The sequence below is a fragment of the Acinonyx jubatus genome, chromosome B3, assembly GCF_027475565.1.
Source record: "Acinonyx jubatus isolate Ajub_Pintada_27869175 chromosome B3, VMU_Ajub_asm_v1.0, whole genome shotgun sequence".
Lineage (NCBI taxonomy): Eukaryota > Metazoa > Chordata > Mammalia > Carnivora > Felidae > Acinonyx > Acinonyx jubatus.
The window spans coordinates 53,381,341-53,400,676 of record NC_069386.1 but is presented as its reverse complement, the minus strand read 5'-3'; the positions used below and the strand labels follow the sequence as shown (position 1 = coordinate 53,400,676).

Genomic DNA, 19,336 nt, shown 5'->3' with positions numbered 1-19,336 from the left:
CCTAATATAGCTCGAAAACTAACAATATAACTTTACCTCTATATGAAGGAAATGACTAAGCCCTCAGACTCAACCTGAAGATAATCCTCCCCTCCACTTCTCTACCTCAAGAGAGTAAGATCATATACGTGGTTGAAATTTCTTGAGCCACAATGAGTTTTACCGTAGAAGGTGGAGGCAATCAGTCACAAGCTGCCTGTGAGGATAAGACCTAAAAATACTTGAAAAACAATCGATTTTAATGCTAAATGCATATTGGAATCACCTGGGATTTTTTTTTTTTTTTTTTAAATAATGAGGCCTAGGCCCAGCCCAGGCCAATTGCACCAGTATTTCTGGGTTGGGGCACAGGCAAGGGTATTTTTAAAGCTCCTCAGAAGATTCTAATATACCTATGCATTTGAGAACCAATTAGCTAAATGGGGTGGTGGGGGTGAGGGTGGGGGTGGGGAAGGAAACCCCTTCAGGAACTATACCGGATCTTTATCTTTGTTGCTTCCTGAAACACTCTGAAAAGCCTTATGTTGCTTCCCATCTAATTCTCTATTTTTCAATATGATTTCAAAGTCTGCAGTGCTTCTTGGATCCCTGGTTTCCCTAGATGCCTCTATATTTTTGCTATTCACACTGAAGCTAAAAGGAAATGCAAGCACTAGAAAGACAGCTACAACTGTTTTTGCTTTCGACCGATTATGGAGTATAAAGCGCACAAAGGGCACCCCAACATACACCATAGTCCTTTTTCAAACAGAGCAGCCACAGTGATTCTGTTAACTTATATTTTAGATCATGCAATTCCTCTGTTCAAAACTGCAATTGTTTTCCATATTATTCAGGATAGAAATCAAAGTTTTTAGAGTTGCCTATGGAGTGGCAATGGAAAAAGTGAGTGATTGAAAACTTAAGATGTTAAATTAGGTATGGGCAAGACAACAGGAAAAAATAATAACAATCTACAATTATGCACTCAGACTGCTCGGCAAATATCGTTGAATTCTCAGTCCATTTTAAAGAAACTCAAACTGGACACTGTTGACAGTATTTAATGGGTATGATAATTATTAGAATCATGCTCAGAGGAAAGCCCATATCCTCACATAAAAACTGATAAATGAATGCACATTGTTATGTTTGAAGTAAACAAAATATTGAAGGTGTGCATATATCAATTTAACAAAATTTTCCTATTAATCAACCAGTTCATGGATCTCACAGGCCGTCTACTTTTACTCTTCCTTAACTGATCTATTGTTGGTTATTTTGGTTGTTTCAAACTTTTCACTAACGTAAATATGAATTTCTTGGTATATACTTCTTTATAATTCTGATTATTTTCTTAATATGGTTATAGGAAATAAAATTATTATATTAAAAAATCCTTTAAAAATGCAAATTGAGAGACACCTGGGTGGCTTAGTCAGTTTGGCTCAGGTCATGATCTCAAGGTCCATGGTTTTGAGCCCCGTGTAGGGCTCTGTGCTGAGAGCTCAAAGCCTGGAGCCTGTTTCAGATTCTGTGTCTCCTTCTCTCTCTGCCCCTTCCCCGCTCGCACTCTATCTCTCTCTCAAATATAAATAAACATTAAAAAAATAAAATACAAATTGAAAAACATTTTCAGAAAGCTTTTTCCAAATATATATTCTGACCAACAGTGCATGAGAGAAGATAAATGTTCTCTTTAATATTTACACTCAAAATATAGTCAGCTTTTATTCTTGTCTCTACTTCCCTTTAACCTATCACCAAAACCCAACTAACTTATTTTTCAACATCTTTAGATTCACCTCTTTCAAAACCATGTTTTATTCACGCCAGTGACTAAATCCCTCAGTTGTATTCAAATTCTTGTTATTCACTTCACCTTAGCTTGGCATTTCCATGTCACTCAATAAAGTATGTTAATGTGCTTCATAATACAATGAGGACCCACTGTTTTTTTATGCTCTCCAGCACCTTTGACCACTACCACCAAACAGCAAACCAACATATCTAGGGGAGGCATTTGCCAGTCACCCTATGGCAGACCATGGAAGATTATCTTAAAAGCTAAATTAGTAATTAGAAAATTGCTTGGCAAGCATGGCATCAAAGCAAAGGAAGGTAAAATGGTTTTGAAAGATACATTATCCAAATTATCATAAAATCTAATTCACAATGATCAAATCTGAATACTTCTGTAAAAACACAGCCAGTTTCCGAATCTTTAGGTTGCATCTATTTTGTGCCACATGTTGTTTTCCTCACTTTTGTTCATATAGTCTTTCTCCACACAGTATGAAATGCAACCAATAATAATACAGTAATACAATTTATTAAATTACTACCATATTGGGAGCTTATATCTCTGGCCATCTTATTAGTGTTTTGGGGCTTCCTCTGTCTTCAGCCATGAAAATTTCTTGGTTTTCTTTCAATATTGTATAATGAAAAACATAATGCCAAGATTTTACTGGCTTAATTCTCAGGAAACTATTTTATTTCCAAGTTGTTGTTTTTTAATTTTTTTTATTGTCCATAGGCATTCTGAGAGTAAAGAGGTAGCAGATTGACAGAGGTACAAATTAAAGTTCAAGTAGCTAATCCATTGGGCTATTACTATTTCTGTAACATGTCATGGGACATGGCATTTGCTAAATATCAACTATTACTTGTCTATAGAGGAACTACTATGTTTCTTTTCTTTTTTTTATCTTCCCAAGCACTAAGTACAATGATGCACACATAATTACTTAAAAGTTACATGTTGGCTGAATATAAGGATTTTTTTGGTGCATATAGTTTAAACTACAGTTTATAAAAATTCATGAATATGTTAGTTTTTTAACTGTGAAGTCCAGATAAGAGAAAAATTGGGCTTAAAAACTAGGAGAGAGGTATAAAAATAGCATTTCAAAAATGATCTTCATCTGAGTATAAAAGGTTATATGGTGTTCTACCACAATAAGAGAGGTGAACATTAAAACTTTAGTCTTGTAAATAATCTAACAATACACTGGTTAAGGGCAGCTGGCTTGTAAATACCGACTCATTCCAGATACTGAAATTCTATAACTGCTTACATTCCAGTCCTAAAAAGGGAGATAATGCTTTTCTGTTTGGAAGGCAAATTTTAACTATCTGTTGTCTATTTCATTAAAAACAAAAACAGAACATTTTGTTAGTTTAAAACTTTGAAGAAAAGTTAAGCTCACATGACAATAAGCATCTCAAATGCTCAAGAGGAAATTATGGTTTAAATATGTTTTGGAGGAGCGTCTGGGTGGCTCAGTCAGTTAAGCCTCTGACTCTTGATTTCATCTGAGGTCATGATCTCACAGTTTTGTGGGACTGAGCCCCACATCAGGTCAGCCTGGGCCCTGCTTGGGATTCTCTCTCTCCCTCTCTCTCTGCCCCTCCCGCCCTCTCAAGATAAATAAATACATTTTTAAAAAGCTAAATAAATATGTTTTGGATTAGAAGCAGCAATTCTGAGATAGCATTATACATAAAGCATAAGTTATTGTATTTATTAAAAGTCATATATATGCATACATGGGTATATATACACTCATGTTTTACCCCATTTCTGCCCTTCACCTGCCTTAGCATTCCTCCAGCACACAGATTAACATATTTATACACACAAGACACACATACACAAGATACACACACACACACACACACACATGACTATAAAGGGGGAAGAGCTCTAAAATAATATATGTAAGCCACCAGTCTCTATTGCTAATTCTACCTCAATAGTAAACAACCGTTTTGGAAGATTATTCAACACCTAAAGATGTAAGTAATAGAGTAATAAAATGTTAGAGAAGGGGAATAGAGAAATCATATATTCCAATCACGTCATTTTTTTTTTCAGGTGGAAACGTAAGGCCCAGAAAAGTTACATTACATAATCAAGAAATTCAAGTCTTTTATGTGAAAGGTAAATACATGAGAGCTGAAGAACCATTAGTAACTGTAGAAATCTCCAAACAAAACATGCTTATGACCTAGTAAATAAATTATCCGAGTCTTTTGTTTACGGGGTTCTACACAGTGATTACTAATTCCAGCTTGGAGAGAAGCAATACAGAAACTATAAAACTGCAACCAGGATACAGTAGCTCTGAAATGCCATGGGGCAAGCCCCTTTGCAGTGATTTCCTGTAGGGCAGTGGCCATCAAGCTTTTTGGTCTCAGGGCGCTTTTATACTCTTAAGAATAATTGAAGACACCAGAGAACTTTTGTTTATAAGGATTTTGTATCTATCAGCATTTCTTACAACAGATATTAAAACTGAGAAATCTTGAACACTAGTTCATTAATAAACCCATTTCATGTTAATATAAATAGCATCTTTTTAGAAAAGATAACTATTTTATTTTTTAAGTTTTTACTTAAATTTCAATTGTTAACACACAGTGTAACATTAGTTTCAGGTGTATAAAATATGGTGATTCAACACTTCTATACATCACCCAATATGGGCCTCGAACTCATGAACCAAGTGATCATGACCTGAAACGAAGTTGGACGCTTAACTGACTGAGCCAGCCAGGTGCCCCTAAAACCACATTTTAAAAAACCATGCATTGGTCATTTGAAAAATATTGATTCAGTGAGTTATGCAGATATTCTAGATGTTGACACATTTCTTTATATGATATAAAAAAATCACATTTGTTAACACCACTGACTCATTAGGCAGTCTTTAAGCTTCGGAAAACTGTCAAGATCATGGTGATTGATATATGCAAATTCTCCCAAATTTTTCTTTGATACTCAAATTGTATTATCTCAAATTGTATTATAGGCCACAGCATAAGCATTCCATACATAAGGATTACTACACTATTATTTAACTTAATTCCTGTAGTAGAGACACTTATCTGTCCTTCAAAATGCATAGATCCACCTTCTATAGTACAATGCTGTTACTATGTAGCAGCTTCCTAGTCAGAGTGTTTTTGTTTTGTTTTGTTTTGATTTTGTTTTGTTTTAATTTGCCAACCCTCGTTACATCTATATATAGCCATGGCTTATTCTCACCAATAGTATCTGATTGGAAGTGATGTGGGTGACTTCCAAGCCAAAACTTTCTAAAATTGAGGTATGTGATATTACATATTAGTTTCAAGTGTACAATGTAATGATTTGATATTTTTATATATTGCAAAATGATCACAATAAGTCTGGTTAATATCCATCACCACATATGTCACATTTTTTTTCTTGCAATGAGAACTTTCAAGAGCCATTCTTCTACCTAGTTTCAAATATGTAATACAGCATTATTAACCAAATTGCCATGTTGCACATTACATTCCCATGACATATTCATTTAAAAAAATTTGTTTGACGTTTATTAATTTTTAAGAGACAGAGAGAGAGAGAGAGACAGAGTGTGAGTGGGGGAGGGGCAGAGAGAGAGTGAGATACAGAATCCGAAGCAGGCTCCAGGCTCTGAGCTGTCATCACAGAGCCCAACGCGGGGCTCGAACTCACAAACTGAGATCATGACCTGCGCCAAAGTCGGATGCTTAACTGACTCAGCCACCCAGGCACCCCAACATATTCATTTTATAACTGGAAATTTATATAACTTTAGTTGAGACTTTTACAATTGTGTGCCTACTCCTCCTATATTCTCCTGATGCAGATTAATTCTAATGACTGTGCAGCTGTATAGGCTGGTGACCCCAGAAGATGAAAGTGGTCTGGATCTCTGAGATCTTCCTCTCTATGTGGAAGAGAGGTACTCATTGACCACTAACTGATATAAAAATTCAAGAAGATAGCTTTATTTAAAAAAAAATTTTTTTTTCAACGTTTATTTATTTTTTTGGGGACAGAGAGAGACAGAGCGTGAACAGGGGAGGGGCAGAGATAGAGGGAGACACAGAATCGGAAACAGGCTCCAGGCTCTGAGCCATCAGCCCAGAGCCTGACGCGGGGCTCGAACTCACGGACCGCGAGATTGTGACCTGGCTGAAGTTGGACGCTTAACCAACTGCGCCACCCAGGCGCCCCAAGAAGATAGCTTTAAAAGCAGGCTAGGGCCCTAGGAAAATATATGAGCCTCAAAGTTCAAATAAACACATAGATTTGAACAAAGTTCTACCTTAAACATATTTCCTGATAGTCACAATCTAAGCAGAAGTTTACAGAAAAAAACTACTTTGTAAAATAAAGAACAAAATAAACCCCTTTTAAGAAATTCTTGACTTTTTGAAAATACAACTGCCTTTTAGTTCCCCTGCCAAAAACATTGGTGTATAACAAGAGTATTAGAAGTTCCAACCCTTTGCTGTCATTGTATTTCTGGACCACTTTGGCCCCAGAATGTGGCTTTGTGATTCCCCAAACCATTGCTTGCTATTTCTAGAGAAATCCATATACAAAATGTGGAAACAAGTGAATTCCGCACCCTTCCCCCAGTCTTTTGCTCTCTTTCTGCCCCTTCTACTATCATATCTCCCTGCTTCCTTCTTACCTATTAAAATTTGATCCCAGGAAAGGATCTAAAAAACTCATTCATATTAGTCATGAAGGATTAAGGCTATGGCAACTCTTATAAGTTACAACCCTTATCTTATGATGACAATTTTAAGCCTTAATGTATTCATAAGCTTGTAAAATTAAATGGCTGAGAGGAAGCATGTGAGGTGGCTAAGAGTTCAGAGTCTAGGCAAGAATTTCCTGGAAATGAATTCATATTCCATTACTTATCAGTTTTGTGACCTTGCATAAGTTATTACTTAATTTCTTATGTTTTAGTTTTCTCACTTTATAGGTGATAATAAAAGTGACCAGCCACATAAGAATATTACTAATAAGGCTCTACAAAGTTAACACATGTTATCAAGTACATACTTCAAATGGAAGATGTACACAAGTTTAAGATAAAGTATTAAATTTTAATTTTGAGCAGTATATGAAAGGAAACACTCATTAAGTCTCTAACCTACCCTACCAGACTTAGGTCTCATCCAGAAACAGAAAAATCAAGTCATGTTTTAGAGTCAAATATAACAAGTATTTTACTAGGGGCTAGTAAAATATATGATACATTTTATCAAGATTTCCTATTATTAAAATCAAGTGTGTTTGAAATAAATACTTATTTGTATTTCAAATGAAAATAATTATTAGAAATACAGTAAACAAGCTCTTTCAAGCATTGTAATTCACCACCTAGAATCTTCATTAAAATTTTTTTAATGTTTATTTATTTTGGGGAGAGAGAGACAGAGACAAATCTGAAGCAGGCTCCAGGCTCTCCGAGCTGTCAGCTCAGAGCGCAACATGGTCAAAAGTACTGGTAAAAAAAGCTTCTGCACAGAGAAGCAATCAGCAAAACTAAAAGGCAACCAACGGAATGGGAGAAAATATTTGCAAATGACATATCAGATAAAGGGTTAGTATCCAAAATCTATAAAGAACTTATCAAACTCAACACCCTAAAACCAAATCATCCAGTGAAGAAATGGGCAAAAGACATGAATAGACACGTTTCCAAAGAAGACATCCAGATGGCCAACCGACACATGAAAAAATGCTCCACATCACTCATCATCAGGGAAATACAAATCAAAACCACAATGAGATACCACCTCACACCTGTCAGAATGGCTAACATTAACAGCTCAGGCAAGAGCTGAGTTGGAGAGGATGTGGAGAAAGTCGATCTCTTTTGCACTGCTGGTGTGAATGCAAGCTGGTGCAGCCACTCTGGAAAACAGTATGGAGGTTCCTCAAAAAACTAAAAATGGAACTACCCTATGACTCAGCAATTGCACTACCAGGCATTTATCCACGGGATATAGGTGTGCTGTTTTGAAGGGACACATGCACCCCCACGTTTATAGCAGCACTATCAACAATAGCCAAAGTATGGAAAGAGCCCAAATGCCCATGGATGGATGAATGGATAAAGATGTGGTATATATATACGATGGAGTATTACTCGGCAATCAAAAAGAATAAAATCTTGCCATTTGCAACTACGTGGATGGAACTGGAGGGTATTATGCTAAGCGAAATTAGAAAAAGACAAATATATGACTTCGCTCATATGAGGGCTTTAAGAGACAAAACAGATGAACATAAGGGAAGGCAAGCAAAAATAATATAAAATAGGGAGGGGGACAAAACATAAGAGACTCTTAAATATGGAGAACAAACAGAGGGTTAGTAGAGGGGTTGTGGGAGAGGGGGATGGGGTAAATGGGTAAGGGGCATTAAGGAATCTACTCCTGAAATCATTGTTGCACTATACGCTAACTAACTTGGATGTAAATTAAAAAAATTAAGTAGGGGCGCCTGGGTGGCACAGTCGGTTAAGCGTCCGACTTCAGCCAGGTCACGATCTCGCAGTCTGTGAGTTCGAGGCCCGCGTCGGGCTCTGGGCTGATGGCTCAGAGCCTGGAGCCTGTTTCCGATTCTGTGTCTCCCTCTCTCTGTGCCCCTCCCCCGTTCATGTTCTGTCTCTCTCTGTCCCAAAAATAAATAAACGTTGAAAAAAAAATTAAAAAAAAAATTAACTAAATAAAAAAATTTACCAATATATTGGTAAAAAAAACTAATACCTATTGATTATTTTAAACTATTGAATGTTGATTATTGCTAGATTTTGAAATGTAAAAGAATTTCATCTATTTTACTGAACTAAAGAACATAAAAAAATAATATATATTATAGAAAGAACAGATGCCCACAAATTTAAGTAAGCCATTACATTTAGAGAGGGGAAGACAAATTTAGAAATAGTACAAAAAAAAAACCCATAAATAAAAGGCTTGTAAAGCAAATATGGAAAAAATATAAATATTTATTACATGTGGGAAATATTTTTTACTTTTCTGCATGCTTGAATAAAATATAATAATAAAAACACATCTAAAAGGAGACTTCTACATAAGGTGGTGGGATAAACACAGCTACTTTAGTCTTTCTCCCAACCCTTAAGTTAAAGAACCATGAAGCATAAATAGGAAAGTCTGCATCCATCATCACCAGAACATAGTTAAATTGGTTTTATATCTGAAGCCTATGAAATAGGACCAACATTTTAAAAGTCTTTGATAATTAATATACTTTATCACACGATGCGAAAGTACACAGGAGGAGGTCTTGACAGATCTACACTCCCAGTGGCAAAAACTTACTTAGAAAAGCACAAGCTGCATTGAAATGAGATGTTTTGGTGGGAAACTAATGAGAAGACTTACGTAGTCCCTTCTACCTCTACAGTTCAGGAATACCTGGTGGCCCGGTAAGCTCCTGAAAGGGCTAAGACATAATGTAAAAAACAGTGGTCTTTCCCAGGGACTTGATTTTTTGCTTCCAGCCTAACTTCCAGGGCCCTGTCAGTTTTTGCTGCCTAACAGAAAACTGTTCTGTTTACCAAATGAACAACTTCTAGTAGACTTTTTCTTTCTTTCTTTTTTTTTTTCCATTGATCCTTATATGTAATCGGTTTTTATGCTGCAGCAGTTAGTCTTTTATAGCATACCATGTGAAAGCCTTTCTCTAGATATTTTATTTCCTCAGTGTTAAGGGGATAATCTCCAATGGTAGACTGAAGCTTTTTGGTTAAATATCTGAAACAGGGGGCGCCTGGGTAGCTCAGTCGGTTGAGCGTCCGACTTCGGCTCAGGTCATGATCTCGCAGTCCGTGAGTTCGAGCCCCGCGTCGGACTCGGTGCTGACAGCTCAGAGACTGGAGCCTGCTTCGAATTCTGTGTCTCCCTCTCTCTCTCTGCCCCTCCCCCGTTCATGCTCTGTCTCTCTCTGTCTCAAAAATAAATAAATGTTAAAAAAAATTAAAAAAAATAAATATCTAAAACAGAAGCACTTTCCCTCCCTCTTCAGTCTGGCCATGTATGTTTCTGTCTCACTTGAAATATTTGGCTAGGACCTTTATTAGGTCTGTGATGGAGCTTTGGGAGATCCAAGAATTATAATTAAATTTATCATTAGGAAAAATCTATGAAAACTTTCATATCAAGACACATTCCACTGACATTTTTCAATTTTAAAGACAAATGTAAAAATTTTGGAAACATCTAAACAGAAATGTAAAACAAAATTTCATAAATTGTAAAGAAAAAAAATAGTTGACTTTAGACTTTTCTACTAGACTAAATAATAGAAGACAATAAAGCAACATATAAAGTTTTAAGGGAAAATGTGACTTGAATATTTGATATTTAAGTTGTAAAATAGTATTTAAATAAAATATTTAATTTATATCAGTCTGACTTTCCCAAAGATAAAAATTACAAATTCTTAAACATATTTTTTAAAAACACAGCCATTTGTAGGTACCAGAAAATGACCAACAACAGCAGGTAGAAATTGGAGGGGAGTTGAACCCTATAAGAGGGAGCTGCTAAGTGGATGAAATTTGTGTTCATGCAGTTGCTTAAACAACTTTTTGTCTGATGGTACTACTTAGTCATCATGGCATGTGAGTGGATGGAATTCACATATAAAGTATAAATATTATTGGTTTAAGGAGTCAGAGGATAGTGTTTGGGACAGCCAGAAGATTGAAAAATGAAGGAGTTTTAGAAATCCTACAAAGAAAGGGGCTGCAGAAGAGGAAACCCAAAATCTGAATATTGTAAGTTTTCTCCAAACCCTTAGCTGGTGTCTGAATTACTCACACATATGGTGGGAAGAGGGAGCTCTAGATGGATGGGTGGAAAGGAATAGGTGGATGATTTAAAGTTCTAGGTGGGGATTTTACTGGCCGACCATCACAGAACACATAACATTTGGACTTTGAATACAGCCAAAGTAACTTACTTGAACAAAAATTAACATTGGTTGGTGGAAATTAACAGAATTCAGAAAATCCTCAAAGCACATTTAAAATTCCAGGATTACATAAAAAGTTACTAGACATGAAGTGAAACAAGAAATTATGACTCATAGTCAAGAAAAAGATAGTGAGAGAAATCAATTTCAAAGTTATCCAAAAGTTTGAATTACTAGATAAGAACTTAAAGCAACTATTTTTAATATGTTTGAGGATGTAAAAGAAAATATCGTCATAATAAAGGAAGAGAATCTCAGAATAGAAATGGAAGCTATTTTAAAAAGGGAAAAATGGAAATTCTTAAGTGAAAAGTACAATATAGGAAATGAAATATTCATTTATTGGGATAAGAGATCATATACCATAGGAAAAAGCATGTGAATGTAAAATGAAAAATATAGAAATTATGAAAGCTATAAAACAAGATTGAAAAAAACCCACAACAAAGTCCCAATAAACTGTGGATAACATTAAGTAATATAGCACATGCTAAATTGGGAATCCCAGAGGAAAGAAATAGAACAAATTTGAAAACATAATGGCAAAAATTTCCCAAATTTGGTGAAAACATCAAACCATGAGTTTAAGAAACTTAATGAGCCCAAGCAGGATGAACACAAAGGGAAATAATACAAATGAGAACACAATGGAAAAATATCTTACTAACAGACAAAAAACAAAAAATGAACTCAGAATTCTATACCCTGCAAAAATATCCTTTAAAAACAAAGGCAAAATGAACATTATTTTAAGATAAATAAACAAGGAAATTCATTGTTAGCAGAATTGAACTATGAGAGATAACACCATGAGGAAACCTCAAATTTAAGGCAAGGAATGAAGTTCCAGGAATGATAAATATATGAATAAAAATAGAAGACTATTTTTAAGTCTTCTTTTAATTCTTTTTTTTTTAATGTTTATTTATTTTGAGAGAGAGAGAGAGAGTGAGTAGGGTAAGTACAGAGAAAGAGACACAGAATCCAAAAGCAGGCTCTGTGCTGTCAGTTTCTGTTGGTTGGTTGGTTTGTATTAATTTTTTTTAATGTTTATTTAATTTTGAGAGAGAGAGAGAGAGACAGAGTGTGAGTGGGGGAGGGGCAGAGAGAGAGAGGGAGACATAGAATCCAAAGCAGGCTCTTGGCTCTGAGCTGTCGGCATGAAGTCCAACGCAGGGCTCAAACAAGATCATGACCTGAGCTGAAGTCTAACACTGAACTGACTGAGCCACCCAGGGACCCCAGTCTTTTAATTCTTTAAAAAAATATATAATTTCTTCCACTTCTAACTATTATAAAATAACAAGGACTGGATTTACTCTTCTTTCTTAAACAACTAAAAATTTGGACAAAGTCTATGAAACAATGGTTTTCGTGTGTTAGACAATAGATAGCACAGGCCAGTAATCCTCAAGAAAAGAGAAACAAACAAGGGAGCCCTTCAACTGTCTCCTCCCGACACTGTAAGGAGTTAGAATCCAAACAGAATCCACTAGTCTCACTGAGTTGAGAAAATAAAATTTAGCATTCTGGAAGGCCAAGGCAGGCTAAAGTTCATAGGTCAGCATAATTTGGAGGAGACAGATTCACACAGAGAGCATTCTGAAGATCTTCAGAGGATTACCCTTGAATCTTTTCCTGAGGTTGGTAAAGAGCTACCCAAGGGAAAGAGCAGGCAGAACATTCTTGGGGCTCACACACAGCTCATGTTCTAGACAGTCAGATGGGAAACCTCCTACACACAGACCAAGGGTAGAATACTTAGAAGGGTATTGCTTCAGCAGGGGAAGCAAGTTAGTCCTAGACAAAAGACTTCTCTGGTTCCACCTAATGAAGCTTAAAAGCAAAGCTCAAATGGATCAAAATATTTCTAAGTAACTGGATTACATCCAAGAAAAAAAACCCTCAAAAATATTTAAAATAAAATTTCACACAAAACAGCTAAGTTTATTTAAGAATGAACTGGTAAACTGAATAGCCCTACATCTATTGGAGACTGAATTTGTTGTCAAAAACTTTCCCACACAAAAAAATTCTAGGCTTGGGTGGCTTCACTGGAGAATTCTACCAAATACTGAAAGAAGAATAAATATCAGTTTTATACTAACTCTTTTAGAAAAGAGAAGAGGAGGGAACATTATACTTATTACTAAAATGAAACAGGATAGTATAGGAAAATAAAACAAAATTTTAGCAAATTAAATCCAGTAGTACATGAATAAGTTAATACACAATGGCCAAATGGGATTTACCCCAGGGATTAGGGGTTGGGTTAACATTTGAAAATCAATCCATGTAATTCACTATATTAAAAGACTAAAATAGAAAAAAAAATAGGCTCATCTCAGTAGATGCTAAAAAGCATTCATCAAGATCTTACATCTATGAAACTACCTCCACCTGATAAAGCCTTCTATAAAAACTGGCAGCCAAAATTTATTTAAAGGCAAATAACCTAACATTCCTCCTCTAAAATCAGGAGTGAGGCAAGGATGTCCACTCTCACCACTTTTAGCTAACATTTTCTTAGAGGTCCTAGACCTGAGCAAGTAAAATGAATAAAGGCATATAGATTGGAAATGAAGACGTAAAATGCTCTTTATTCTCAGATAACATGATTTTCCATAAAGAAAATCCTAAGAAATCTATAAAAAGGTTACTAGAAGTAATGAGATTGTAAGATAGAAGATCAATATAAGAATACAGTAACAGGCAAATGGGAGAACTTAAGCACATACCACTTTTACAATGAAAAACTAAAACGTAAAGCAATATTCAAACTACTGTAACACTAATCTACAAAGCAAATGTTAATTTGAAACCCTCACCAAAGAATAAATCATAAGGAAGTTATTATAAATAAATAACTTAATATACTGGATTTTGGCTATTTATCCTACAGTTGCAATAAGTTTACTTACCAGCCGTTATGCGTTCTTGACTCCTTTCAATTCTGTCCTTTACAGATTTTGAAGGTGCTTTCTTAGTACCATGTATGGTTGTTGTGGAGAGTTTTTTGAGTTTCCAGTGGGTCCAAAAGCCTTTTGGAGGTTTTAAACCTGTTATTATAAAATGTACATTTAGTCAAGGAAATTAGCATTTGAAAATATCTTTCAATTTGTCAAAGCATTTTCATGTATTACACATTTCATCCTCATAACAATCCTGTGAAAACTGTCAGTCTCAAGTTTCATATAAGGGAAACTCTAAGAAATATTAATGTCTTATTACATAAAATAGTGAATTAGAAAAGAGGTAAAGCTCAGTATCATCTTCTGATTAATAGACATAAGCTAAATTCAATGATGGACATAAGAGGAAGTTAATTATTGCAAAAAGTTGGAAAGGACCTAAATATACAACAAGAATACATCCATACAATGGATTATGAGGTATCTGCTAAAAGTTATCTTTAAATATTTGTTAACATACAAAGGCATTTGTAATATGTTTTTTGTGAAGAACAATTTTACCTCTTAGGATGTGTGTCTGTAGCTTAAAAGTTAACATTAGTGCTTCTGAGTAGGTGACTATTATTATTATGCCTTATCTATATCTCCTGAATATTTTAAAATAATATTTATGAATAAATTGTAATATCTAAAAAGTAAGAAAAATAAGTTTTAAAAGTTCTACTTTTGTTCCAAAAGCTGTGTATGGTTGAATAATTCATTTAGTCACACTGAACACTAAAATGCCCAGCAATAAAAATGAGAACAATATAAATTCCTTGGTGTACTTCATATGGTTGTTTGAAGAGTTAATACTCAGTTCCAATCAGCTAATACTATTATCAATATTATTATACATTGATATACTTTTAAATATAGCCAATATTTTTTCAGTAGTGTTGTGCAATGGGTATTACTTGCTATATTTGGCTGTCAAATTTAAATTTTCTAGGTGTTTTAGATTCAGTTATCACTTATTTCACATTTGTTGCCCCTAGACAAAATATGCAGAAGACTTCAGTTTAATTCACTTAGATGCTTCTTGATAGATTGCCTATGTTTTAAAATATAGTGTATTAATAGAAAATTGGAGGTGCAGTAAGGCTAACAGATCAGGAAATGATTGGCATTGAAAATATAGTTTATTACTCATAGTTCCCAAGAGGAGGGGGCATGCCATGTCATGGGGGCCACACATGGAAACACTGGGGCCAGTCCAGACACAGAGTAATAAGGGTTCCAGGAATGATAAATATATGAATAAAAATAGAAGACTATTTTTAAGCCTTCTTTTAATTTTTTTTTAATGTTTATTTATTTGAGAGAGAGAGAGTGCATGAGCAGGGGAGAGGAGCAGAGGGGGTGGGGGAGAGAGAGAGAGAGAGAGAGAGAGAGAGAGAGAGACTCTTAAGCAGGCTCCATGCTTAGTGTGGAACCCAACACGGGGCTCTATCCCATGATACTATGATATGAACTGAAATCAATAGCTAGATGCTCAACCGACTAAGCCACACAGGTGCCCCTCCCCCCATGTTTTCTTATAGAAGTTTTATAGTTTAGTTCTTATTTTAAATCTTTAACCCACTTTGAGTTAATTTTTGTGAGTGGTATAAAATAGAAGTCCAATTTCATTCTTTTACATGTGGTTATCCAGTTTATCATCATTTACGGAAGAGAGTAAATATTGAGTATTAGTTGACTGTATTTGTGAGGGTTTATTTCTGGGCTCTTAATTCTATTCTATGGGCGTATGTGTCTATTTTTATACCAGTATCATTTTGATTACTGGAGCTTTGTAGTATAATTTGAAATCAGGAAGTATGATGCCTCTAGCTTTGTTCTTTCTCAAGGTAGCTTTGGCTATCCAGGTTCTAGATACAAATTTTAAGATTCTTTTTTCTATTTCTGCAAAGAATGCCATTGGAATTTTGATAAGAACCTGATAACACTGAATCTATAGACGTTTTTGGGTAGCATGCACGTTTTAACAAAATTAATTCTTTCAATCCATGTATAAAGGATATCTTTCCATTTGTTTGTGTCTTTTTCTTTCATCAAAATCTTATAGTTTTCAGTATACAGATATTTGATCTTCTTGATTAAATTCATTTGTAAGTATTTTATTGTTATTAATGCTATTGCAAATGAGATTGTTTTATTACTTTGTCAGATATTTTGTTGTTAGTATAGAGGAATGCAACTGATTTTGTATAGTGTTTTGTAGCCTGCAACTTTGCTGAATTCACTGATTAGGTTCTAACAGTTTTTTGGGTTTTTTTTGTCTTTTTTTTGTGAGTGTGTGTTTTGTTTTTTTGTTTTTGTTTGTTTTTGTGGAGTCTTGACGGTTTTCTATATACAGGTGTAACTCAGAGCTACTGAAGGCTCATGTCCAGACCACAGCAACAAAGCGAATATCACAATAAAGTCAAATGAATGTTTTGGTTTCCCAGTGCATATAAACGTTATGTTTATACTACACTGTAGTCTATTAAGTGTGCTAATAGCATTATGTCTAAAATAATGTACATACTTTGATTAAAAAATGCTGTCATCTGAACTTTCAGCAAGTTGTAATCACTAATCAGAGGTCACCATGCCAAATATAGTAATAATGAGAAAGTTTGAAATATTGTGAGAATTACCAAATTCTCAGAGACATGAAGTGAGCAAATGCTAATGGGAAAATGGCACTGATAGACTTGCTTGCCACAGAACTTCAATTGGTAAAAAATACAGTATCTGTGAAGCACAGTAAAATGAAGTACGTAGGAGTATGTCATCTCCAAAGAATAGAATTTACTTCTATCTTTTCCTTTTGGATGCCTTTTACATGGCTTTTCCTTTTTGCCTGATTGCTCTCGCTAGGATTACAATACTATGTCAAATAGGAGTGGTAAGAATGGGTACCTTTCTCTTGTTCCTGATCTTAGAGGAAAAGCTTTTCAGTCTTTCACCATTAAATATGTTAGCTCTAGGTTTGTCATACATGGATTTTACTGTGTTGATGTATGTTCCTCTATACCCAATGTGTTCAGTGTTCTTATTATGAAAAGATATAATTTGTCAAATGCTTTTTCTATATCTATTAAGATGATCATATGGTTTTACTCCTTCATTTTATTAACGTGGTGCATAACATTTGATTTGCATATGTTGAATCATCCTGCATCCCAGAGATAAATCCTGCTTGATCATGGTATAATGATCCTTTTAATGTGCTGTTGAATTGGATTTCTAATATTTTATTGAGAATTTTTGCATCTATATTCATTAGGGATACTGGTCTGTAATTTTCTTATCCGCCTTTAGTATCAGCGTAATGATGGCCTCATACAATGAGTTTGGGAGTGTTCCCTCCTCTTCAGTTTTTTGGAAGAGTTTAAGAAGGATTAGCATTCATTTTTATTTAAATGTTTGGTACAATCACCAATGGAACCATATGGTCCTGGACTATATTTTCTTGGGAAGTTTTTAAATACTATTACTGGTCTGTTCAGATTTTTCTTTTTCTTACGATTCAGTCTTGATAAATTTTATGTTTCTACAAATTTATCTATTTTTTCTAGGTTGTCCAAAATTTTTGCTATATAATTGATCATAGTGGTCTCTTAGGATGCTTTATATTTCTATGGTATCAGTTGTGATATTTCCTCTTTCATGTTTATTTATTTGAATCTTTTTTTTCTTAGTGTAGCTAAAGGTTTGTCAATTTTATGTTTTCCAAAAAACCAGCTCTTAGTTTCATTGATTTTTTTTTTCTATTGTCTTTCTGGTCTCCATTTCATTTACTTATGCTCTAATCTTTCTTTTTTCCTTCCTTCTGCTAACTTGGGGGTTAGGTTGTCCTTCTTTTTTCCAGTTCCTTGAGGTGTAAAGTTAGGTTGTCTATTTGAAATCTTTTTTCTTAATGCAGGTAGTTGTTACTATAAACTTCCTTCTTAAGACTGCTTTGCCACCATCCTATAGATTTGGATATGTTGTATTTCCATTTTCATTTTTTTCAAGATACTTTTAATTTTTTTTTGATTTATTCTTTGACCCACTGGTTGTTCAGGGGTATGTTGTTTGATTTGTGCATATCTGTGATTTCCAACTTTCCTCCTGTTATTTATTTCTAGTTTTATACTACATGTGGTTAAGAAAGATATTTGGTATGATTTTAATCTTATTAAATTTATTAGTACTAGTTTTGAGCCCTAACATATGATCTAACGTGGAAAATGTTCCATGTGAATTCTGCTGGTGATGCTGCATGGTGATCCTGCTGGTGATAAATGTCCGTTAGGTCCATTTGGTCTAAAATATGGTTCAAGTTCAAAGTGCCCTTCATTTTCTGTCTGAGTGATTTATCCATTGTTGAAAGTGGCATACTGAAGTCCCCTACTATTTTGAATCATTGTCTCCTCACTTCAGATGTGTTAATATCTGCCTAATATATTTAGATGTTCTGATGTTATATCTTGAATTGCCCCTTTATTACATAATGACCTTCTTTGTCTCTTGTTATCATTTTGACTTACAGTATATTTTGTGTGATACAATTATAGCTATCCCTGCTCTCATTTATTTCCACTTGCATGAAATATCTTTTCCATTCCTTCACTTTGAGTCAATGTGTGTCCTTAAAGCTGAAGTGAGTCTCTTGTAGGCAGCATAATGTTGGTTGTTGTTTTGTATCCACCCATCTACTCTATGTGTGTTGATTGGCGAATCCAATCCATTTATAGCTATAGTAATTATAGATAGGTAAGGACTTACTGATGACATCTTATTAATTGTTTTATGGTAGTTTTGTGGCTCCTTTGTTCCTTTCTTCCTCTCTTGCTGCCTTCCTTTGTGAATTGATGATTTTCCATAATGTCTTACTTTGATTGCCTTCTCTTTATCTTTTGTGAATTTGCTGTGGGTGTTGTTTTGTTTTTACTGTGAGGCTTACATAAAACATATAACAGTATATTTTATGCTAATAATTTCACTTCAATCAGATTCAAAAACTACTCTTTTACTACCCCTCTTTTATGTTTTCTGGTGTGACTGTTTACATCCTTTTATACTGTGTATCCATGAAGAAATTATTGTAGCTATAACTATTTTTAATATTTTTGTCTTTTTTAAATGTTTATTTATTTATTTTGACAGAGAGAGATAGAGAGCAAGTGGGAGAGGGGCAGAGAGAGTGAGAGGGAGACAGAGAATCCCAAGCAGGCTCCACACTGTCAGCACAGAGCCTAATGTGGAACTTGAACTCAAAAACTGTGAGATCATGACCTGAGCCAAAATCAAGAGTTGGACACAGCCAACTGTGCCACCCAGGCACCCCAATATTTTCATCTTTTAACTTTTATACTAGAATTAAGTGGTTAACACATCACCATATTACAGTATTAGAATATTCTGAATCTAACTCTAGGATTACCTTTGCCCGTGGGTTGTATATTTTTACATGATTTTTTTTGTTATCAATTAGTGTCCTTTTATTTCAGCTTGAAGAACCCCCTTCAGTGTTTCTTGTAAGGCAGTTCTGATGAACTCCATTAGCTTTTGTTAGAGAAAATCTTTATCTCACCCTCACTTTTGA

General features: G+C 34.7%; 1 protein-coding gene across 11 annotated transcripts in view; it reads right to left on the bottom strand.

The window, feature by feature from the left end:
• FAM227B (family with sequence similarity 227 member B) overlaps window positions 1-19,336 on the bottom strand; it is a 196,019-nt gene that overhangs the window by 130,592 nt on the left and 46,091 nt on the right. For all 11 annotated transcript variants that reach the window (XR_008299184.1, XR_008299183.1, XR_003423078.2 and 8 more), the window contains exon 11: window positions 13,729-13,866. Coding sequence is in view for 6 of the 11 variants with exons in the window: in XM_053224043.1 (XP_053080018.1) it covers window positions 13,729-13,866 (138 nt within the window). In the remaining 5 variants the exon portion in view is untranslated. The remainder of the gene's footprint in view (window positions 1-13,728; window positions 13,867-19,336) is intronic.